The sequence below is a fragment of the Onychostoma macrolepis genome, chromosome 03 (assembly GCF_012432095.1).
Source record: "Onychostoma macrolepis isolate SWU-2019 chromosome 03, ASM1243209v1, whole genome shotgun sequence".
NCBI classification, from domain to species: Eukaryota; Metazoa; Chordata; class Actinopteri; order Cypriniformes; family Cyprinidae; genus Onychostoma; species Onychostoma macrolepis.
In genome coordinates this window covers 8,384,187-8,409,985 of record NC_081157.1, presented here as the reverse complement: position 1 = coordinate 8,409,985, position 25,799 = coordinate 8,384,187, and the positions used below count along the sequence as shown (strand labels likewise).

General features: G+C 37.8%; 1 protein-coding gene across 2 annotated transcripts; it reads right to left on the bottom strand.

Moving 5' to 3' along the window:
* Positions 1–801: 801 nt before the first annotated feature.
* Positions 802–25,799, bottom strand: LOC131537600 (H-2 class II histocompatibility antigen, A-U alpha chain-like). 2 transcript variants are annotated; one of them, XM_058771176.1, is made up of 4 exons: positions 25,742–25,799; positions 9,113–9,358; positions 4,957–5,247; positions 802–4,849 (listed from the first exon to the last, which is right to left on the bottom strand). In XM_058771176.1, the coding sequence occupies exons 1-4, from the start codon at positions 25,770–25,772 to the stop codon at positions 4,728–4,730; spliced, it is 690 nt and encodes a 229-aa protein (XP_058627159.1). In that variant the 5' UTR covers positions 25,773–25,799; the 3' UTR covers positions 802–4,727. The 2 variants fall into 2 exon arrangements, with proteins under 2 accessions (XP_058627159.1, XP_058627157.1); XM_058771174.1 differs by lacking the exon at positions 25,742–25,799 and adding an exon at positions 10,617–11,001 and having other exon boundaries at positions 803–4,849.

The following is a 25,799-nucleotide window of genomic DNA, read 5'->3' as shown; positions in this document are numbered from 1 at the left end:
GAGAATTGGATCCTTAGCTTTTCACAATAATTCCTCTTTGCCACTCTGATCTCCTTTTCCAGTGTGTATTTGGCTTGTTTATACAAGACTCTGTCCCCCTTCCTGTAAGCATCTTCTTTGGCCTGACAGAGTTGTCTGAGTTTTGCAGTGAACCACGGTTTGTCATTGTTGTAAGTTAATATGGTCTTTATGATTATGAGCTTACTACGAATCAGTTAAATCGAAGTATTGTGTTTGAATGAGGTAAAACTTAAATCGCAATAATGCCTAAATCTCAACATGGCAGAGATGCTGACGTTCATGTTTGATACACTATACTAGTTTTACTATAATCCTGCACTAAGCTAAACTGTTAGCAAAATAAGAGAAAACATATTTGTTCATTTTGTAAAATAATAATAAAACTGTAAAGAACAGGTTGGACCTTTTTTTCTTTGTCAGCGTATACATTGTCAAGTCAAGTCACCTTTATTTATATAGCGCTTTTAACAATACAGATTGTGTCAAAGCAACTTTCCATGGGATTGATTTTAATAACCTTAATGTGCCTGAAAGTGCCAAATACAAGTATTGGACTGGGACTTCTCGGCAGATATTCATTATCTGCAGATTATCTCGGCAGATATTCAATATTTAATGACTCGGATCAAATTGGGGGCACAACAAAATTGATGGGGACATCCTAATATATATATATATATATATATATATATATATATATATATATATATATATATATATATAAATAACATATACTCCCCTACAAAGGCAAAAGACCTTAACTTGCTAGAGTGTGAAACTGAGAAAAATGACTTTAAAGTTTTTTACTTGTCTAGCCAAATTAATTATAGGTAGGACACTGTAAATTTGGCAATTAGATGTTTTAGTAATGAAAATTATCTACATAAAAAAATTGTAAGCTCAAACTTGATTTTTACCCCTATTTTGAAGTTAATGTACTTGTAACGTGGCTGACGAGACGTGAGACGTGCGGATCCATGTGCAAGCTTTTATTTAAAGGCATGGTCATAAATACAGGCAGGGTCGAAACAATGGCAAACAGGTATGGCAGGGACAAGACAAAGAGTAAACCTAGGGCAAGCGTGGGTCGACGATCGGCGAACAGTATCCAATGGGGCAAGGCAGAGAGATAATCCAGGTACACGAGCTATAATCCAGGCAAGGGAAAGAATCAAGGTCCGAACAGGGAGACAGGGGTAAACACTAGGAACACAGACTAGAAAACAACAAAAGTTCCGTATCGCAGCTAACACTTGGGGAGTGAAAAACGCAGAACAATACAGGAACTAAAAAGAAACACGGAATGGCACAGAAAGGGTTAATCCAGGAAACACGGGTTAGAAACAAACACAGGTGAACAGGTAATCCAAGACTATGATACTGACAAGGGCTCTGTAGAGTAGCTACAGCTAGGGGAGCGGTAAACGCATACAATACTCCACCACGAGGGAAACAACGTCCAGGGTTATATAAGGTGTGTGATCAGTGTGTGCGTGGGATCAGGTGTGCGTGTGATTAGTGCAATGAGTGATTGGTGACAGCTGTGATCAGTGTTGGATGATGGGAAATGAAGTCCAGTGTTATGTATGGTGTGAAGTCCATGTGGTGAGCGAGTGACCTCTGGTGGAGGGTGAATGGAAGTGCAGACTGGATTCGTGACAGTACTCTGCCTTTGCATTGTCTGCAAAAAGTGAGAAGTCACACCAAGGCAAAAGACCGTAACTTCCACATTATCAATATTTTGTTGCTGATCACCATTTACAAAATCGTTATAGTAACACCTGTATAAAATCTAGTGATCATGGGCTATCTCATATAGGCTATTGCATATGTGACTGTATTAATTTTTTTGTTATTATTATTATTATTTTTTTTTTTTTGACCGTAACAAGCAGACTAAAAGTTAAACATGTGATTGTGAATGGATACCATTTTGCAACCAATTTATTTGCTATGCTCAGTAACAGAAAAAAAGAATGCTAGACATATAGCATAATTGCTTATATTGATTTATAGCCTAACCTAAAAGAAGGACTTGTGGATTTATGTGAATGCCAGCAACCAGGCATGCTCAGAAATGCGTGTGGATTAAACATCTCTGACGACGTTCAGCGCCATGGATGGATTTTATCGGGTTACAAGAAAAGGTAGGATATGGATTTAATTGCGAACTGTTAGGCTACTGATTTTATGATTGATCATGCTACATGCTATGGCATTCAAGTACACACGCATCCAAATAGAAGTGACAGCCTGGTGAATAATCTGCATTACAAAAACGAAAAAAAAAACATTCTTTAAAGGTTATTAACGATTATGTATTGATGCCAAGGTGTCTAGTCTTCAGTGCTTTATGGAGTAGGCTATGCTTTGTTTGGTAGATCGCGATCAAATTCGTTTGTCTACACCGTAATTTAAATGCGTCAGACTTTAATGGACAGTAAAAAAGGCAGAACACCGTATAACTCCAAGCTGGCACCGTAACTTCATTTTGACGCACCGTCAAACAAAGGCAGAACGCCGTAACTCAATGTGCGCGTTCCAAACAAAGCGAAAGAGCCGTTACTGGTGATATACGGTGTTCTGCCTTCGTTTCTCCGGGGCTTTTTGAAGTTACGGTTGAGACGACCCATTATTTTCTCGGAAAAACAACGAAATTGACTCAAGATACTAATGTACATGATAAAGGATGTCTTCAATGTCCCAAAAATATCAATAACTCATTTTCGACAAAAATCGAAGTTACGGTCTTTTGCCTTTGCACGGCAGTATATATATGTATATACTGTATATCAGTGGCGGCTGCTGGTCTTTCAAAGAGGGGAAGCTCATTTTCGGCCTACATCATAAAAATTGACCATTTATTTATACGTAAATTCTGCCCTTTTGTTCCTTTTCAAGAAAATGCTCTGTGACCCTTTCGTACCAACTAGGCGTCTTTTCCAGTGACGCTAGCCTGCTGTATGAATGAATGAATGAATGAACAAACAATCTAAAAAAAAAAAGATATTAAACTCGACGGAGGAAATGTGGGAATTAGGTTAAACTGAAACAAGGAATGTGGTGTATAATCACGATACCATAAAAATGTCTTACGATACTATACCAGCTTAATTTATAATTCAATTCTACAAAAATGAATCAAAATTTAATAAACAAATAGATGTAAGTGAAAACAGACAATATTATTCTCTGAATACTTAATTAATGTGAATGAATGACTGGCTATTGTTATCCATGAAATGATCTAAACAAAACTCATCTTAGCACTGCACAGAAGCTGCATGAAGTGACATTTAGATGTGGCATTTATTCATTTAAACTGTATTTATAATTCCATAAATAATGTTATGAGATTAATGTTTTAAATACTAAATTCTGAATATAGAAATATGTTGGAAAATAATGTAATATGCCTACATTTAGACGGGAAACTTAAAAACGGCCAGCAGGTGGCGGAAGTTCGTGATTGAATCACTGAGTCATTCAAATGATTCTTTCAAAACGGCTGAATCCTTCAGGAGCGAATCAAATGACTGTTTTTATGAGTGGCTCAGTGAATCAGTGATTCGCCCAAATCAACGCGGATTTGGATCTAATACAAACGAAACAAAAACAGCACTCTTGCTCGTGTCGTATTGCCTAAGTGTCAGGAGCATTTTTTGCTCGCATATCTTGAAATTTCCGAGTTAGCAGCATGTATATTAAAACATAACATTATAAATGAATAAAAAAAAAAATATATATATATATATATATATATATAATGATTGATAAGAACCAAGTGCAAAGCCGCGATGGGACTGAGCTCCAATAGCTTCAGTGTCAGCGACTTTTTATTGTACACAATCGCTGTCAATCAAAAGGAGATGCAGACCCTCCAATCATCACGCAGAAGCCCGGAGTCCAGGCCAGCCCACTCCTCCATTCACCCCCAGAGACGCTGAGCGTCCGGGGGCGGGACATAATCGCAGCATTTATCCAATGACCGTCTAGTTTAGAAGCTCTGAAAAAAACTGTTCAAAGCAGCCCCATTGAAGTCAATGGACGCTCAGCTTCAACAGAGAAATACACTGACGCTACGGGAATGTATGAGAAGGAAATCGAGTCAGACCTGCTATATGTAGCTGATTCTGAACGAACTCGTCTTCGAGATGAACGTGTTCTAACGCATTTTTAGTCAATAAAATATTAACACAATAGTACATATTTGACCATTATTTTTTTGACATTATAGGGGAAGCCGAGCTTCCCTTGCAGTCTTAAAGAAATTCCCACTGATATATATATATATATATATATATATAATATTTTTTTCCATTCAATTAAATACATTTAGATCTTTAATATATGCATGTTTGGTGTCACATAGAAAGCAAAATTGATCTCACTTATGATCAGCGTTTTTGAGAAGCAATAAAATGCTGATTTAATCAAACGTGAACTTTATGTGCCCCCAAAAGTAAAAGTGGTTATGAATATGGGACTACTAATATAAACAGCATTGTACTTAATATGTACAATAAGCAGAATAACTGCAAAAAAAAAAAAAAAATTGTGGAGAAATGGTTAGAATGCGTGAAGCTCATGGTGTCAGAATGCAGCAAAATGCAAACTATAGCAACGTATTATGTCAACAATGTCTCAGACATGCAGATATAAATAAACAGTAAATTAACCACTTTTAAAAAAAGTTTGATTCCAAGTCAGTTGCAGTTGTTCCCTTTAACAATGAAAAAAGTTCCCATAGCTACTCCCAACAGTCCAAGAGTCAGACCCACTCCACAGAACACTGCTGGACCAACACTGGGCATGGCAACTTCAACATCTGGAAAATACATGCATAGGATAAAAGATGAACACATGAGTTTTTGTAACAGAAAAAGTTGTACTTTAATGTAATGTCTGTTGATTCTATTTGAAAATCACATTCACCCCATATTTTAGTCTGAGGTTGACCCTGGAGGGTTTCGTGGTTAACTGTGCAGCTGTAAATGTCTCCTTCAACAGGTGTGAACTTAAGAGTGGAGAAGATGTTGAAGGTACCATCATTCTTTGGACGGTACTGGCTTAAACGAATGCCTTCTGTTACATTAACATTATTCTTAGTCCATGAGATGCTGACAAATGGAGGAAAGAAGCCAGTCACATGACAGACAAGGGTGTTCTGAATGCCCAGCTGTACAATATTTTTGGGATAGATGGATGTCTGGGGTGCATCTAGATCTAAACACAAATAATGTTATTAATCATTCTTTAGTAAACAAAGTTATCTTAATATACTGTACATTATATACATTTTTTTTAAAGGCAAAACCTCATGACGCTGGTGCATGATATATATTCTACCATTTAAAAGTTTGATCTAAAATAGGTAAAATAGTAATGTTGTGAAATATTATCACAATATACTGTATATGCAGGGCTTGACATTAGCTTTTTTGCTCACCGGCCACTGTGGCTAGTGGTTTTCTAAATTTACTAGCCACTCAGCATTTTCACTGGCCACAATTGGAAAATTAAGTTTTATATGACTTAATACTGCAAAAATTGATTTCCAGGTCATTTTTTGACCTATTTAAAGGGAATTTTTCCCTAACCGTATTAAATGCATGCATCATATCAATTTTTTTACATTTTATTAATAATTTCACTTAATATAATAAGATCATATAGGGCAAAAATCGATCTTTCCACTGCAGAAGAAACAGAAGTGAGTGGAGCGGCATTCAGATGCATTTACACTGTATGCAAAATTATAACAGCATAAATAATGTTGTGAGCTCTGTATTTTAAAATATATATATTTTTTAATATACAAATATGAAATGTTTGAAAAAATGCAAAGATAGGCTACTATGAAAGTAAACCGCCAGTAGGTGGCAGCAAGTGACTATCTTAATTAATGAGTCATTGAAGCATGCCTTCAAATGATTCGTTCAGACAGCTGATTCATTCAAGAATGAAGCAAGTGCCTGTCCTTATGTATGGACCACTGAATCATTGACTCAAATGATTCAAAATTAAAAACCGTGAATCATTCATTAACAAAACACCGCTGTGTGTTGCTCATATACACGACTTTTCTGCTGTGATCTTTGTTTAGAACTATTTTCATTAACCAAATGGAGCAAAAACAGTCAGCGTTGACAATATATCCTTTCAATAAATTCAAATTCAAATATTGAACTAAAATGTACTGTACATTAACTTCTCGTTTTAACTCTTGTATAAAATGTCAAATTTCCAATCGTGATTTTCAGGGAACTTCCCTCTCTTAGTCGTGTCATGTTGCTTAACTAGGCTGTATGTTATAAATATAAAAACCAAGTTATATTTTTATGTGTCTTCTGTGTGCAGTTCATTTTTTTTTTATTTCTCCACGAGATTTTCTCACATAGACAGACTACGTGAGCTTCAACTGACGCGACCTTGTCGTTACTGATTATCCATTATCAATCGCTGTTTACACCGAATATAATAAAATCAGGACCATGCTCTCCGAAATTTCGGTGTAATTAGATGTTTTATTTAGATTAGTTGTCCAGTCAGGCAAGTAAAGTTCTCTTCTTTCACTTGCCCCTTCAAAAAATCTGCTTGTCCCGAACAAGCATTAATGTCAAGCTCTGTTACTGTATATAAAATTCAATCCGCCAGAGTGGCCAGTGGGAGTGACCGTGTTACCCGCCACAGCTGAAATCCACCCGGCGGGTGTTAATGTCAAGCCCTGTATATACAGGTATATATATATATATATATATATATACAGGTATATATATATATATATATATATATATATATATATATATATATTTATTTATTATTATTATTATTATTTTTTTTGTTTGTTTATAGTAGAATACATTTTAAAGTGTAATTTATTCCTGTGATTTCCTGATTTGGTGTTCAAAAAGCATTTCTTATTATCAATGTAGAAAACAGCTGTGTGTAAACCGTGACACATTTTATTAAGGATTTTTTTGAGGAAAAGAAAGTTTCATAAATTCCAAAAATGTAAAAAATAAATAAATAAATAGATTAAAAAAAAAGTATTTTGTAACATTATAAAGGTCTTTACTGCCACTTTTACTGCCATCAATTTAACACATCATTGCTAAATAAAAATATGAATGCCTTCCAAAAAATAAATAAATAAAAGCTTACCAACCCCCAACCTTTGAACAGTAGTATACACAAAAATATTAAGCAGCACAACTGATTTCAGCATTGATGATAATCAGAAATGTTTCTTGATCACCATATCAGCATATTAGAATGATTTCTGAAGGTTCATGTAGCACTGAAGACTGGAGTAATGATGCTGAAAATTCAGCTTTGCCATCACAGGAATAACTTGCATTTTACAATGTATTCAAATAGAAAATGGTTATTTTTAATAGTTTTTCACAATACTATACTTTTGATCAAATAAATTGTTCTTTGATGAGCATAAGAGATTTTCATTTTGTTCCCTTTGTTAAGGTTTTATAACAGGATTCGTTGATTAATAATAAGAAAAATTACATCAAACAGAGTGTGCTAATGAACACTCACTATATTCAATTTTTTTATTTATTATAAAAATTATAAAAAAAATTAAGTCATGATGTAAATGAATTAGTTTTTTTATTATAAGTATGTAAAATCTTTATTGTGATTTTTGGGTCAAACTTTATTTTAAGGTCCAGTTCTCACTATTAACTAAATATTAACTATGGCTTTGGCCTCATTAAACTCCTAATTACGGCTTATTAATAGTTAGTAACGTAGTTGTTAGGTTTAGGTATTGGGTAGGATTAAGGATGTAGAATATGGTCATGCAGAATATGTGCTTTATAAGTACTAATAAACAGTCAATATGCTAGTAATATGCATGCTAATAAGCAACTAGTTGCTAGAGAGAATTGGTCCCTATACTGAAGTCTTACTGATTTTTTAAATTATTATTACAACATTGAATCAATGTTGAAATTTAATATTGATTTAATTTAATATATATTTTATTTTAATGTATTTTTTAATCAAGTTCGGACCCTGAAATAATTTCAATGATAAAAAATTATCAAGATGAACATAAAACCAATATTTGATCAACTTAAGTTAAATCACTTATTTTATATCAAATTAGTTTTGCTGATTGCTTTATGTACAGCAGGATTCTATTCAGTAAATCATGTCCGTTTTGACTTATTTCAACCATGTAGGGCTGAAATTAACATAGTTTTGAACCAAAATTTCTTCAAAATTTTTCATTAAACTCCAAAAACAGCATTACCAGCTTCACTTTTTAGAAAGCAGTTTAACTTTATTTCTGTGATATGTTTTGAGTTATTGCGATTAACAGGTTTAGATGCCGATGTTTTATTGAAAATGTCTCATAACACCATTATGGTGATCAGTGTTTTAGTTGGGCTCTTAACCCTTGACTTTTTTAACATTAGTTTTTCTTTGACTGTTTAAGGCACACTTGTTATAGCAAAAAAAGAAGTCAAGATAAAATTTGATTAGCTTTTACTTGACTGTTGAGGTAATCATTTTGTGGCCTGATTCACTGACCTCAACCAGTGTCTAATCTTTAAATGCATGAATGATGTGTTATTAATTTTTACAGTGGCATGTGAAAGTTTGTTTTGTTTATAAAATATCTTACTCAGGACAGTACTAAATAAAAAATGACATGCATTTTGTATGATCTCTCTTATTTTGTTAAAATTATTCACATTTTCACAGATTCTGCAAGGGGTTCCCAAACTTTCACATGCCACTGTATATTATTGATTATAGTAGCCCTGTGATTCAGTGTGAGATCCAGCAGTGTTGTGAAAATCACTTATTATGAAAGATTTTAAAAATACACAGAACATTTTGAGCTACTGCATCATTCAGACACACACAGGGAGATTTTTTTGGATACTGCTGATATACAGCCATATAGCACACTGTTGCTCATGTGATATTGCTTATTTAAGAAAACCCCTTATAAACGTTTAACAAAGGGAAGTGTTTAAAATGTTTACATTCTGTTTAATCTTTAAATATTAATGTTTACAACTGTAACAATGTAAAAGTTTAGTACATTCTCATATCTTACCCGCTACTTGTGGTATGCTCTTAAAAGCATCAGTGAAAGTTGGTAAGTCATGTTTACATCCTACCATGTTATCAACACCAAGTTCATAAAATTCAGGAAATGTAGTCTGTTCTGTAAAATCAGGGATTGTCTCTACTCCTCTCTTCTTTTTAAAATCAGCATGCCACAACTCCTCTTCATCATATCCAATGTAATACTCTTCTTCTGTATCAGAGCATGTTGTAATTTGGAATGCTTCATGTTCAACTGAAATAGATTGAGCATCATAAAAATTATAGAAATATATAAGAACAAACTTCAGTTTTGAAGCTGACAAGTTACATTAGATAGCTGAGAAAACACACACACACACTCACATCTTGTTCAGAACTGTGAAATTGTGTTGAAAAGTTAGAAATTTCACTGGAAGGCCTACCTAAAATTTGGTAACGTAACAACCTTATTTTTTTTAGAAAAAAACTACATTGTAGGGATTGCACTGACTAATCGACTAGTTGACTTTAATGCTCTGGCATGACGCTTTAAGCTTGACGTCGACTAGTCGCTGATCCTATAGAGGGCACAACAGTATAAGAAATCTCTGAAGAACTTCCACATTTACGCTGCGTTTCCAATCAGTTAAAATGACAAATAAATGCATACTGTGAAAGCGCTCCACAAGCCATGTGTGATTATATTACTGGATGCTCGAAATTGAACGGGAGAATGCATGTTTTAAACAGCCTATAGTACAGGTCAGTTAATCGCCATTGTAATATAATGTGCTGCTGCACTATAACGCACACACATAGACTACAGGCAGTAGCGCGTACATAGAATAGATATCGTGCACAGAATCGTTCAGCGCGGAAATGTATTGTCAACACTGTTCTGTGATTTCTCAATAAAATAGCTTAGAAACTGAAAAGTTCAAGCATATATTTCTTAATAACTAAATCCCACAGCTTCACTACTAGAGTCGCTGCCAGATAGAATTAATTCACAAACGCAATCGCTCTCACAAATGCATTCATATGAATGTAATCTTTACTGTGCTACTTTATCTGTATCTGATTTAGAACGAACAGAAATCTGTGAGAAATATAACGACCCAAAGACAAAAGAACTGATAAAAAAGTAGCTGTTATAGGAGCAATAGCCATGCGGGCAGCACTGTGTCATATGCCATAGCTGTGCACAAGGTGTTTGAGTCTCAGCTCCAGACTTATTTGTTCATTAACGATGTCGACTTCGACTCGACTTTCATCACATAAAAGTCGACTTTAAAAAATCAGAAGTCGTTCAACCCCTAGTGTGCACTTGGATGGGTTAAATGCAGAGCACAAATTCCGAGTATGGATCACCATCACCATACGTCACTTCACTTCATTTTACTTTTTGTGTATTTAAACAATGACTGTTGAAACATTCAAATGAATGAAACATTAAAAAAAAACATTCAAACATTCAAAATCCTAATATAAGACAATAGCAAGTTTTTAAGGAAATAATTGTTGCAACTTACATTCAGCACTTGTTGAAAGAACAATAGTTAGGGTGAGAATGGTTATGTACAGCTCCATCTTGGATAGATTAAGCGTTGAACAGGCGAAAAGAGCAGGTATTACTTCCTCTGTTAGGGCTTTTGCATCATCCACTCAGAGTTTGACTCACACAGTGACATTACTGTATCTAGGAGGACTAAAAAGTACTTCCTCTTTCAGCTGTAAAGCTGCTGTATAATCAAATCTAATGTTGTGATTCCTTAAAATGTGAGTGTAAATTTAATTATTTCTTTTTCTGGAAAAGACCCTATAATATTGTCATTTTTTAGTGTTGGTGAGTAACTAGAATGCCTAGTAATTCAAACTGGAAACCATCCAAATGCATCTATGTATTGTAATCCAGTCACTTCGACCACTGGGTGGCAATGCAGAGTTTTATTTTAAATTAAAATTTAAAAGATAGATAAAGAGAGAAAAACATTAAATAAATAAATAATCTATTTCTCAGACAAAATTATGGTCAGAAGTCTTTGCTCTTCATTGATTTGGCTGCATTTCATTCAGTTTCATACTGTATGTTTCAGACACAGGCCTGTCATTTGTATGTACAACCTCTAGGTGACAGCATTACACCAACAGTAACACAAAATATTACAGTATACACTTAGATAGGGAATTGATCTTTAGAGTTTGGATAACTGAACATTTTTAACCACCAGTTTGCAATCTGGCATTTTTTCTCAAATTAATTATATTTTTATAGTTAGATGGTACTTTATTTAATGGTTTGCTATGTGAAATACTTCAAAATCTCAGAATAAAATGAGAATCCTGCTGTTATTTGGCACAGTTGCTCTCAAAATAGTAGAATTATTGATACTTTTCATATTTTTGGGGTTCTCAGAAGTGGAAGTTGTCATAGTTGGGTAAACCTTTATACTGGTGAATGGAAACAACAACACATTTTTTGTATTCTTACTCCAACTGTAAAAGAAGAAAAATCCACAATAGTGTTTCTGTGACTTTCCAAAAGATGAAGAAAGACTGATTATGACAGTCAGAAGAGAGTAAAAATTTACTGTCACTCCCTCAAGCTGTTCTATTAGAAACAGCAGAAGAGATTTATTTTTTATTTTTTTCAATTTAATGTAATAATTTAATGTAATATAACACAAACGGTGAAAAGGGTCCATTGTTGCGATTACTGTATTATGAAACTACAGGTAATTTTTGATAATTCCCCGTAATTCCCCCCAAAACATCTGCATGATTACAAGCTTCATAGTTACTTTAAAAGAACTTGTTTGTATGTTTAAACCAGTTTCTTTAAAATCCCAGAGATGCATGACACAGCCCAAACCACACCATATAATCATGTGAAAGTTACTGTCATCTTGATAAAGTTACCTCATAATATTCAGCTATTTAAAATATGTAGTTATGACCCAGAATGTTAACATTTGATAATCAACAACAGCAGTAAACGCCTCCATTTTACACTGTTTTGATGCTCTTATTAGGTTGGCTTGAGAAAGTTGAAAAAATAGATTTTTACCCATAATTTTAAGTTAATGTACTCTGCCTTTGCATTGTCTGCAAAAAGTGAGAAGTCACACCAAGGCAAAAGACAGTAACCTCCACATTATCAATATCTGGTTGCTGATCACCATTTACTAAATTGTTATAGGAACACCTGTATAATTGCGAACTGTTAGTCTACTGATTTCATGCTAGCAACGGCATTTGAGTCCATATGCGTCCAACTAAAAGTGACAGCCTGGTGAATAATCTACTGTACATTACAAAAAGGAAAAAAAAAAAAATTTTAAAGGTTATTCACGATAACGTATTGCTGCCAAGGTATCTAGTCTTTACAGTGCTTTGTTATATGGAGTTAGTGCTGGGCGGTATGACCAAAAATTTATATCGCGGTATTTTTCAAAATTATACCGGTTTCACGGTATATGACGGTATTTTTTTTTTTCATGCAGGAAAAAACTGCAGTAGACTGACTTAGGCCCTGATCACACCGAACGCGTTTTTTTATAAATTCTGAAAACGCGAGGTGCACCGTATTGCTTTTTTTTTTTGGTGACTTTTTAAAAAAGAGCAGTGCGCTGCGTTTATGTTGCTAGGCAACCAACGAATCAGCTGTCCTGTCAGTCTAATCAAAAATGCGAGAAAACGCGAGGTGCCCAGGGCGCATAAACGGCGCGCAGAACGCTCACTGCCAAATGAAAATGCGGTGCTTCTCTGCCGCTCGCTGCACAGAACAGACGCCGAGAGAGGCGACACTGCGCCGGGAGAGTCAGATCTCGCGCTTGCGGGGCAGCACTGGAGACATCTTCCAACTGAACCATAGCTAAGGTTTATCCCAAAAAGTCGCTAGGTTTGTCAGTATATTCTATGGAAAAAAGACGCTAAAAGGGTTTGAAAGTGGCTAAATATAGCGCTAAAGTTGCTCGTGTGTGTGAAATGCGGGAGCTGATGGTGGCGGGCGGTGGATATTGTGGATGAATTCTTCTGTGTCATCACGTTCTACTAGTTCTACAGCTTCAGAACTTTCACGCTTAGCAACACATACAGCTGTGTCCTCGCCACAATGCAATAGTGAAAAGAGACCCTTCTCAAACAGTGTCGCGTTCCGAACGTTATTTAAATGACACCGGTATTGCGGTATTTAAAAATTCATATCATAAGAAAAATAAACACAGGTATTCGGTATGAACCGGTATACCGCCCAGCACTATATGGAGTTGTTTGGTAGATCGCGATCTATCTAATTCGTTTGTCTACACCGTAATTTAAATGCGGCAGACATTAATGGACAGTAAAAAAAAAAAAGCAGAACACCGTATAACTCCAAGCCGGCACCGTTACTTCATTTTGACGCGCAGTAGGGTTGAACGACTTCTGATTTTTTAAAGTTATGTGATTAAAGTCGAGTCGAAGTCGACTAGTCGCTGATGATGTCATTAATGAACAAATAAGTCTGGAGCTGTGACTCAAACACCTTGTGCACAGCTATGGCATATAACACAGTGCTGCCCGCATGGCTATTGCTCCTATAACAGCTACTTTTGATCAGTTCTTTTGTCTTTGGGTCGTTATATTTCTCACAGATTTCTGCTCGTTCTAAATCAGATACAGATAAAGTAGCACAGTAAGATTACATTCATATGAATGCATTAGTGAGAGCGATTGCGTGTGTGAATTAATTCTATCTGGCAGCGACTCTACTAGTAGTGAAGCTGTGGGATTTAGTTATTAAGAAATATATGCTTGAACTTTTCAGTTTCTAAGCTATTTTATTGAGAAATCACAGAACAGTGTTGACAATACATTTCCACGCTGAACGATTCTGTGCACGTGCGTGTTACGGAGCCAACGAGATGAGAGACATGCGGATCCATGTGCGAGCTTTATTTGCAAAGGCGTGGTCAGGAAACAAGCAAGGGTCAAACAATGGCAAACAGGTATATAGAGGGCAAGGCAAGAGAAGTATCCTAAACAGGCGTGGTCAATCGTCGGCTAACAATATCCAGAGGGCTTAGACAAAAGAGGTAATCCGTAAAACATAAGCAATGGTCCGGGCTGGGGCAAACAATATCCAAACAGCAAGGCAAAGGGTAAATCTAAGATAAACAAGCAATAATCCAAAACACTGGTAGACGTAGACAGGACTAGGACTAGGACTAGGACTAGGACTAGGACTAGGACTAGGACCGGCTCTGTAAGGTAGCTATCAGCAAAGACTGAGATAAACGCTAAACAATACTCAGCAGTGAGGGGGAGAAAGTCCATGGCTTAAGTAAGGCATGCAAATGGGAATCAGCTGTGTGTGATCAGTGCAATCAGCTGTATGTGTGTCGTCAGTGCAATGGATGATGGGAACTGTAGTCCAGAGGTGACGTGCAACAGTTTGTGTAGTGTGAGAGTCAATATGATGGAAGGGTGACCTCTGGTGGCAATCAGACGGAAGGCCACGAACCGAATTAGTAACAACGCGATCTGCACATGATGTACGCGCTACTGTCTGTAGCCTATGTGTGTGCGTTACAGTGCAGCAGCGCATTATATTACAATGGCGATTAACTGACCTGTACTATAGGCTGTTTAAAACATGCATTCTCCCGTTCAATTATTAAGCATGTTACATGAAATGTCGGCGCATTTCAACACTGTACAAATAACAACACCGCTTTTAGTTGGTTCTGCGATGTGGCGCTTAAACTCGTTCGTTCAGAGTTAAACAAACTTTATTCAAATAACAGCTTTATGCTGCAGTTAAGGGAAACAGTGATAGAGATCTCGGTGGATCTTAAATCTCTGTGCCAGTTTCTCTGGACACGTAAACACAACAGGGTTTCTTCGCTGTTGGTTCAAAGTTAAACTTTACTTGATCAAGCTTTTTTATTCTCTAATGTTTAACCCAGGGAGTCAAATATCATAGATGATTTTACAATGGGACATGCACTGACAATCAAACTATGAATAATAAGGCTTTGATAAATAGAATTGAGGAATACGCTCAACACTATTTTTTATCCACCGATTTATTTCCCTTTTAATTACTGCAGTTTAGCTCAGTTCGGCTAACGATGACTGAGATTCAGGGAGTATAGCTATTGAATGAAACACACTGGAACACGCAATGATATCAATTCAGCTATAAACAAGGCATTACAGAAAAAGAGGAAAACGCTCAATTTCGACCCTATTGTACAATCTCAGATATCTTTAAGTTCACTTACTGCAGTTGAGAGGCAGACTCCAGTCACAGCCTTCTCTGCATTCATTCAAGCAGGCGCTGCTGACGTCACATATGCTAGTCTCGGCTCAGAAGCTTCTCATCTTTCATCCGCAGCAATAGAAAAGATTAAATAACTTGGTTTATGGTCACAATTTAGATTAAACTGCCCGCATTCTCCACCAATAAATGCAATGTAATGGAAGGGAAACAGGTCAATTTAGCTCAAAGGGAATTATTTATGATTTTATAGACCCTTTTTCTGTTAGTAAACATTGTGACGTTTTTCTGTGGGCAGGGCTTAGGTGGAGGCAGAAAGATTCCCCTGACCGCTTCACTAACGCTAGCTATGATGTTTGTTACCTTGTTTTTTTAACAATGGCTGAAGAAAATCCGATTTTACCTGCATATTTAAGGTCACTCACTGTGCAGGACCATGATTGTTATTTAAATAAGTTAACTTTAACGGACAAAATCAGACTGGCCAACCCTATGCTCATGGATGGATGATCTGACATGATTACCTCCGATTGAGTGACTCGAGTCACATAACGTTAGAGAAACCTAACGAGTAGTAAAGAGAAACTCACCTGTGTCTATCTAGTCATGAAGATGTACATATATTTCAATTTCAGCAGGCAACTATTTTTACAGCTAATGTTGAGATGTGAGAGTGAACTGGGCCAAAATACAAAAAGTAAGTTAAACATTCAATGTGATGCATATATTATTTGAAGATGTATGTATCATGGCCAAATAGTTATTTTAAAGTAGGCTATCCTGTAAATTATGTAAGTTAAGTTTACAATACTTTACATACAGTACATTTAAAGGAAGATGTGAATAGTTTCTAGAAATAAAAATTCCAGAAATTAATTCTTTCTTACTAAGTTCTTAGAAAATCCAGCCGCTATCAATCATGACAATGTATATTACAGATGATTAAGCATATAAATCGTCAGTTTGTTGTTTTACACACATGCACGCAGACATTATTTCATAGCTGTGAGATGCATAAGAAATCTTTAGACGCTTGATTCTTGCATCCAACATCACAACAAGATGATATTTTAAGCTCCTTATGTAGCCGAATCTGCACTGGTTTGAATGGGCCGCCTCCAGTTTTCCATTTGTTTTGCCTCCAGCTAGCGCTGTGACGTAATCGTGACGTCAGCGCAAAAAGGGTCTATAGGGAATTTGAACAGACTCACTGTTTTACGGCGGATCACTGAGTCTGCGGCGGATCACTGAGTCGGCAGCGATTCACCGAACGAGCCGTATAACATCAACTCTGCCCTGGATATTAAAATCCAAAATATAGTGAAAACACTATTAAATAGCACAGTAACAAGATCAGCAGAAAGGGGGTTTCCCGAGGTTGCTGATTGGCTGACAGTTCAGCGGTCGTTCGTAGTGAAGTCTTGGGAAGCCAATGGTTGGGCGTTGGCTGAAGATGGTTTCAGAGTCCGTTGCTGCTAGTTGGAAGTTTGAAGTGGGTGCCGTCGAAGCTGGACTTTGCGGCAAACTTAACTTTTGAACACGAAACTCAACGGAAAGAAAAGAAACTAAAGTAAAAGAATAAAATGATGTAACGAGACTAGGTGGTTTTTCTTCTCATCGTGGTAGCAGCTGGCGTACAGGCCGAAGCATGCTGGAATAGCGCTCAAAGATCGCAGAAAGTGATGACAAAAAGCATGGCTAAAAGTTAGAAGAGAAGAGAAAAAGATTTGATGATGTCCTGAAGTTTTAAACTCAGAGTTTTAAACTTTGGACATGTCCCACACGATACATTTGACACAGAATTGATTGGAAGAAACGTTTAAAGCATGATGAACTCATACATACCAAACAAGGATATGAACCCTTAAGCTATTCAATAGTTATTAAAAAGACATACACAATAAGTGATTACGACATGATCGTCAGTTGTGTGGGTTACATACATGATATGGAGTTATGCATAGAAATGATTAGTTGCTCATAAGTCCTTTTAGGATGATTTTAGGTGCATACAGAAAAGACAGTCTCTGTGAACAAAGGAATTTCAGTCTGGTCTGTACCTTGGTTGGGGGAGGACCCGCCCAAGAAAGTCTGTAGCTCTTGAGTTCTATCACAGATTTATATGTGACAGTCACACGGTGCATCTCTTTGACCATTAATCTTGATTACTTGCCCCAACTTTGACGATCTCCTTCCTGCATTGGACTTATCAATAAGTATTTTTTTGTCTTAATGTTGTAAGCTGTTCTGTGAAAGAGGCTTGCTGGTTAGGCTTTCTTCAGATGGGCTGGAGCTAGGGATCTGATTTATGACGTCCTGTTGCCTCGGGGCCTCTGTGGAATTTCGACTCCTCATGTTTCGATGTTCTGATCGAATCTTAAATTGTCTGATTCATTCTGATCCTACACCCATTTAGCAAGAGTGTCTAGTAAAATTGGAATTTTAGTGGACGTGGACGCATTGTGTGCTAATCCTGGCTGTTAGAACATTGCAAAAGATTAGTGTCAACACTGAAAACCCCCTGTTATTGTAAAGTGTTACCCACATATGCATATAACTGGTAACCTCAATTGGCCATCCTCCTCTTCTGGCAATGTGACACTCATATATCTTAACTAGTGCTGTCAATCGATTAAAATTTTTAATTGTGTTAATCACAGTCATGGACTGTGATTAATCATGATTAATCGCAAATTTAAAATACTAGGATGTACCTGTAAATGTGTTGAAAAAGAAATGCATGACAAACTAGTTTAAGGAGACAGAACCTTTCACACTTCCGCCAGGTACGAGACATAATCCTTATTATCCTTTTATCATTATTCTTTTATTTTTATTTATTTATTTATTTTTATGCTGTATTCATTTTCTGAAAACAAACAATTTTGTTATTTATACATAAATACAGCTAAACTACAATAAACGCTTCAAATAAGTAAATAACTGAAATCATATTGTTGATGCTACTATCTATAAAAAATCCCATTAGGGAAATACATTACTACAGTTCCACTGAGGTGCAGCGTTGCCATATGGCAACATAGATATTTTTCTGTACAGCGTTGCTATATGATAACATTGATATTTTCTCAATTTAAAGATCCCATATTGTACACCTTTTTGGAGTTTTATTTTTGTTGTTGATGTCCTTAAGAATATATATTTGCGGTATAAGTACCAAAAACCATCTCAATATATTTTTATAGCTGCTTTCTGAGGAGCTCTGCTACGAACAGGTCGATTTTGGCCTGTTGTTTTCTGAGTGATGCATGGCCTGGCCAACCAGAGTAGACCTTTTAGGTCCGACGTCACAGCGCTTGCTGGAGGCAAAACAAAGGGAAAACTGGAGGCGACCCATTCAAACCAGCGCAGATTCAGCTACATAAGGAGTTTAAATATCATCTTGTTGTGATGTTGGGTGCCAGAATCAACTTAATACAGCTTCATATTAGAAATCTGATTGACAATATTGGACCTTTAAAGTAAAATTATGTTAGACAAAGTTGATTTGTGAATAAAAATATATAATTTATTATAAAAGATGCTGCAAAAAAATCCCCCTGGAGAAGAGATGTTTAGAAATTAGGCTAATTTCTGGGCACTTCAACAGGGTCTTCCATGAGAGGGTGACTGTGGAAAAGAGAGCTTTTGAGGGATGTTCAAATGGCATCTTAATTAAAATCAGCACATCATTGGCGACCTAAAGGCCTGCCCTTTTAATTCCCTTAATGCAATATATTGTATATTTTTTTCTGAATAACAAGGAAATAAGTAGAATTTAATTGTTGCCATATGGCAACACTGTACCATAAATAGGGGTGTGTATCTTCACTGGTCTCACGATTCGATTTGAGTACAATTATCATGTCAACGATTCAATTTGATATCACAAAGCATCACGATGCATCACAGTTCAGCTGTCAGATATGAACTCCTTTTATTTTATCTGCTCCAAGAAAGTACTTCCTCAATGTAGCAAACATCAAACAAAACTGAAGTCCGGACCAGTATTCCAGTGTTCTAATTAGCTTTATAATATAATATAATTGAAGTATTTAAACTGATACATCAGTTCAAATCCTTCAGTTTGTTTTAATATGATACTATTATAATATGAAAGCAAAATTTAATTTTGAACATTTAAACATCTTATAACTAAATATTAAAAAAGTTTTTGTTACGTCTGTAAAGAGGACTCGTACTGGAACTTATTTTACTTTTTATTGTTCTCATCAACTTCACTGAACTGTGTCACTGAACACTCACATCACTGAACTGCGTGAAAACATTCTAGCGTCAACGTCATTGCTCGTTCCAAACTCTTAAAGTGACCAGCGCTCTTTATCTCTTATTGATGTAACAAACACGTGACTAATTAAACACCAGATTATAAGTCTAACTAAACATGCAACATTTCCCCTCCCCTCCCGGGGAACTAAGTGTGAAAGGACGTTAAGTAGTCCTGAAAGCGAGCAGGCCGAGTGTGCGATCTGGTAGGCCTGCCTTGCGATGCTCCAGATGGTAGTATGGATGTTGCTTGCGGAGTCACTGTATGCTGTGCCGGGGGCAGAGGGCATGAAGAACTGAGCAGAGAGCAAGGAAGCACAGTGTCTTGTGTGTGATCTGCATCAGAAGGGCACTGTACTTTCCTAAGTCGACTGGCATGCCAACGGGAACCATCTGATAGCTGGAATGTAACTGGGCCTAACTGCTTTTGCACCTGCTGGGGCTGAGACCAGAAAGTGTGGAGCTTGTTTTTCCGGTGTGGCCGCTGAACCCGCACCCAGTCCAGTGGGGATATTCTGGGAATCCGGGCCTTTTTCTTTGCATCGAATCTGTACCGTGCTTTGAGCTGTTGTTCACGTACCCTGGCTTCCACCACAGGGTTTCCATCATAAGAAGTAGGAGGGCAAAGTCTATGCAGGGGTAACTCCAGCTCTCGCCCCAGCATCAGTTTTGCTGGTGACACCCCAGTGGTGGCATGCTGAGCTGCTCTGTAATGTAGAAGAGTCTGAGACAAAGCCTCATTGAAAGAGCAGCCTTGTGCCAAGTGGGCTCTCAGACCATTTTAAGCGACTGGTTGAATCTCTCTACGCCCCCATTTGACTGTGGGTGATAGTAAGCTGTTCGTAGGTGTTTGATGCCTTTGCTTTGGATGTAGCTGGTAAACTCAGCAGACACTAGTTGAGGGCCATTATCTGTCGTCAAGGTCCTCGGAAGGCCCCAGCGGGCAAAGAGCAACTCCAGGAAGTCAATGATGGAACTGGACGTGACAGAGCCCACAGATGTAACCTCCGGCCACTTCGAATGTAGATCATAAACTACTTCAAGGAAACGCAGATGATGGGGCACGTCATGGAGTTCACCGCAGATGTCCAGCTGAATGTGGTCCCAGGGTCGAGTTGGCCAAGGCAAAGACCCTAGTGGCGGCGGAATTGGTGGGCCTGTTTTCCCGCTCACAAGACATGGAGCACAGTCCCGAACAAGCTGTTCAATGTCTTTGTCCAACCCTGGCCACCATACAAGATCCCTACAGCGCTGTTTTAGTTTGACTATGCCGAGATGGCCCTCATGCGCCATGGTCAGCACTCGTCCTCTGAGTTTAGCAGGGATAATGGCGCAGTGTCCACGGGCCAATCATGTGTCATTCCAGCATGACAATTTGTGTTTCACTCGGGCATACGGCTGGATATCTGTCGCAACTTGAGCTGGCCAGCCATTCAGGATATACTCACGGACAGCAGATATTGTGGAATCAGCAGCAGACACCTCTGTGAGTTCCTCCAAGGACACAAAAGCTGTCAGGGGTGCATGCACTAGTTGAACAAGGTCACTGTCCTCAGCCACCTGACAGGAGGCAATGGGTGATGACACAGAACGGGACAGCAAATCAGCCACCACATTATCTCTGCCCGAGGTGTATTGTATTGTAAAGTCATACTGCTGGAGACGGTCAGTCCAACGGTACATTCGCAGTGGTTTGTGACCAGACCCAGAAGGAGACATAAGTGCACTCAGGGCTTGGTGGTCGGTTCGAAGGGTGAATTTTCGGCCATAAAGGTAGGCATGCCAGCGCTCGCAGGCCCATACACAAGCCAGAGCCTCCCTTTCTCCAGTTGAGTACTTTTGTTCAGTCAGGCTGAATGCACGAGATGCAAAAGCCACAGGCCGTTCAATGCCATTCTGGAGTTGTGAAAGAACAGCGCCAGCAGCAATAGCTGAAGCATCACAAGTGACCAGTGTGGGGCAGTCAAGACTGAAGTGTGCCAAGACAGGTGGGCTTGTCAACAGTTCCTTAAGTGTGCGCACCGCATCAGAACAAGCTGAGGTCAAGTTTGGAAAAAATTGTTGAGCCGTGAAAGTGTGTTGTCAACTCTTCGATTGATGGCAGAGGGTAACGATCTGGAATTACTGCTTTGTTGACGGCCCTTAAGTCCACGCAAACTCTCAGTCCGCCAGATTTTTTCTTAGCCACTGTCAAATTAGACACCCATGGGGAGGCGTCAACAGGTTCGATGATGCCCTCTGCTTGCAGTTTGACAAGTTCTGTTGTGACTTCCTCACGCATTGCCAGCGGAGTGCGGCGAAGTGGCTGAATGACTGGTTTAACTGTGGGCTCCAAGAGAGGCTGGTGAGTGAACGCAGCTAAGCACCCAAGGCCTTCAAACAGCGTTGGCCATTCTTGTTGCCAGGGACAGCTAACTGTCAGAATTTGAGCCCCCTTATTGTCCAACAGAGAAAAATCCAGGCTCATAAACAGGTCCAATCCAAGGATATTGCTGCCATGGCGTGTAATGTGAAATGGGAAGTTGGGTAGGGTCTTGTTGCCAAACTGGACAGGCGCATGTATAAGACCGATAACATCAATTTCTGAACTTCCATATCCAAACAGATTCAGGGCAGGTGGCTGAAGGAAAAGTGTGGCAGGAAACGTTCATAAGTGGCCATATTGAGTAGTGAGACTTTAGCCCCTGTGTCCAGAAGTAGAGGAATACAAGAATCTGCTATATTAACAGCACATGTAGAAAAACCTGCTGAATTGGTGTTTATTGAATGAATAATGGCAGGGGTTGTAGCGTTAGCACGTGGGTTTCGTTGTGTAGGAGCTTGAACTGGAGCAGACCGACACCATTTTGCAAAGTGGTTCAGCTTTTGACAACGTCGACATGTTTGTCCCCGTGCAGGGCAGTCAGGAGCACGTGACGAGTGTCTACCAGACCCACAATTTCCACATCGTCGCTGAACTTGAGGGCGTGTATATTGTATGTCTGCACTTGATATACCTGCCTCTGCCCCGTGAATTTGTGTGCATTCTTGTATCGTGTCCCCACTGTTTACACTTGATTCATGCGCAGTATTTAATTTAGCAGCGCACTGTGCAGCAGACTCAATTTGAGAGGCCAGAATTACAGCTTTCTCTAAAGTGAGATCATCATCTTCCAATAACAGCCGCTCCCGAACGAGTGTATTGTTTGTTTTCTCGATTAACTGATCTCGTATCATCTCATCAGATAATTCGCCAAAACAGCACGGTTTTGCCAGTCCTCTCAAGTCAGCAACATATTGGGCAATCGACTCACCAGCGCGCTGTCTGCGCTGCCGGAACTGCAGCCGTTTTAGCAGGAGACTGTTTTTTTTCAAAGTGTCGATCTAACAATGTAATCGCCGCGGCGTAATCGTCCGCATCTCCGAGGAGAAGCACCCGGCTGCAGCCTGCAGATCGAGGCGGGGCTGCACCTTGGGCGGGGCTGCACGTGTCGCCCTGCCCACAATACTTCTCATTGGCTAGTGGCAAAGTAATGACGTAGATCGAGGCGGGGCTGTATCTGGGGCGGGGCTGCACGTCTCGTCCCGCCTACAACTGTTCTCATTGGTTAGTGGCTCAAGTCATAAGGTCGATTCTAGCGGTTTTTCATTTACGCTGTTCTTGCTGCATGGTGAGTACAGGCGAGCTACATCACTTGTCTAATTTGTTTAATTACAATTTTTAATTCTAAAGTGGCGTTTAGTGTGTTGTTAACAGGAAATGTGAAGTAGTTTCAAAATAAAATCGCATAACTTTACTCACTCAACCATGTCACGCAAGGTGTGAAGGTCTGCTTTTAAAATAACCAGGTCTGCGTTTCCCAAAAGCATCAGGCCTAATGCCGCCTTCACGTTCTATCGGAAATTTGATAATTCTCACTATGTGATTACGAAATGGAAGAGCGTTCATGATTACCTAGGAAACTCGTATTTACGATAATTCCGAGAGCACTTGAAGGCAGCATTAGAAACGTTAGTGTGTGTGGTTTTGGTGGGATTATGATTAGGATATAGTGTTCCCAAAATAAGCCCCTTAAAAAGAAATACAGTGGCAAAACTGAACCAGCAGAAGTAATATAGGACAAGTTCATATTAACATACAAATTTATATTGTTTTTCTGTGAATAAAATGATTAAATGTAAAATATTTAGATTTTATTATTATTATTAATTAAACATCTATTAAAATAAACAGTAAACTACATTTAATAATAATAATTCAACAAAAAGTATGATTAAGTTTAACAGTCCTTGAAAGTAGAGCTCGTTTTTTATATTACATACTGTTATGCTGCTATACAGTATATGCACTAGAGCAGGTGCCAAATCCTGCTCCTGAAGCACCACTGTCCTGCACTAAAAAACTGCACTAGTGAGTGCCCATTCTGCAATTACACCAGTATGCCACAGCTGATGTATTATCACATCAAAAATCACTTTCAGTGGGCAGTGCAACATCATGGTGAGTTTAACTCTCTTTTGCTTATGTCACTTTAGTTAAAGTTTAATATGGTGCCGAACCAGCCAGCAATGCACTGTGCATGCTTCTGATTTAATTGCTTGTGAATTTGTAGTAGAATGTTTAATTTTAAGGCTCAGGTAAACTTCATTTTCTGCATTCCGCACATTGACCTTGGGTCTTTGTTGCTCAAATCACAAAAAAATGTGCTTGCACATGGATGGTGCTGATGAAAATTCTGTCTTGCGATTGTCCACCGTCCAGAGCAAAAAGAGCAAACAAGTGAAGGTTCAATTTAGGCAATTTTCAACAAACTTATTTTCTTTTTTTTACCCTTTCAGATTTCACCATTTTAAAATGTGGTCCACATTTGCTGAAGCACATTGCCACCCATGCTTCACCACCAATCCAGCCTCAGTCTTCCTCCTCGGACCAGCAGCCGCTGCCTCGATCTTCCTCGGTCCAGCAGCCGCAGCCTCAGTCTTCCTCCTCGGTCCAGCAGCCGCTGCCTCAGTCTTTTGTGTTTGGAGTTCACACAAAAGATGAAGACAATGACTGGTAACCAATCAGTTGGTGGTCCCCATTGACTTCCATTTTATTGGGGGGAAAAAAATACTATGGAAGTATATACATGTACAGTCATAGACCAAAATTTTCATTTTTGGGTGAACTATCCTTTTACGCAGCTCCTTGGCTGAAGTATACTTACTTTTGTAGATGTGCTTACAGTGTTCAGAATGTTAATACTCTCAGCTGTTGTTGTATTTATTATTACATGTATTTATTATAACAGTTTCTTCCCCCAGGCAATCCAACTTATGAACAGTTATGCAATAACAATGTGCAATGACCTTACATTTATTTGCTACCACCTCCATCCTTGTACATCCCTGTATCACCTTTTATTCCATCCCATTTTATCTATTGCACAGCTGTATCTACAATCATTTATGTTTCACTTATTATTATTTTTTTGTTTATTTATATTTATATATGTGTATTTTTTTATTCTCATCTTATTTTTATTGTCTGTGTGTCGTTGTTGTCTCTGTAAACTGGAAGCTTATGACACTAAAACAAATTCCTTGTATGCAAGCATACTTGGCAATAAAAGCTCTTTCTGATTCTGATTCTGAAGAAAGTGTGTAAAGGATGTTAATGTTTAACCAGAGATTTATATGTACAAAAAGATGTGTTATATACAGATGTACAAATTTCACCTTTCTTTATCAGAATTAAACTTTCATACCTAAATAAATAACAAGGAAATAATTGTCTTGGCATGTTATTCATATACAAACAATGCTGGTATTTTTTACCATAAGCTTTTCATTGTCAAGTAAATCCAAAAATTATTAATTTGTTAACAATATGGTTCATTAGTTAACATGAACTAATAATGAACTGCACTTATACAGCATTTATTAATCTTTGTTAATGTTAATCTCAACATTTACTAATACATCATTAATCTTGCTAACATTAGTTAACGCTCTGTTAATTAACAAACAAACAATAAACAACTGTATTTTCAATAACTAACGTAAACGAAGATTAGTAAATACAATAACAAATGTATTGCTCACGGTTAGTTCATGTTAGTTAATACATTAATGTTTAATGAACCTTACTGTAAAGTGTGACCATTAATTTTAATAACATCTTAAGACATGACACTTGCTGAGAATA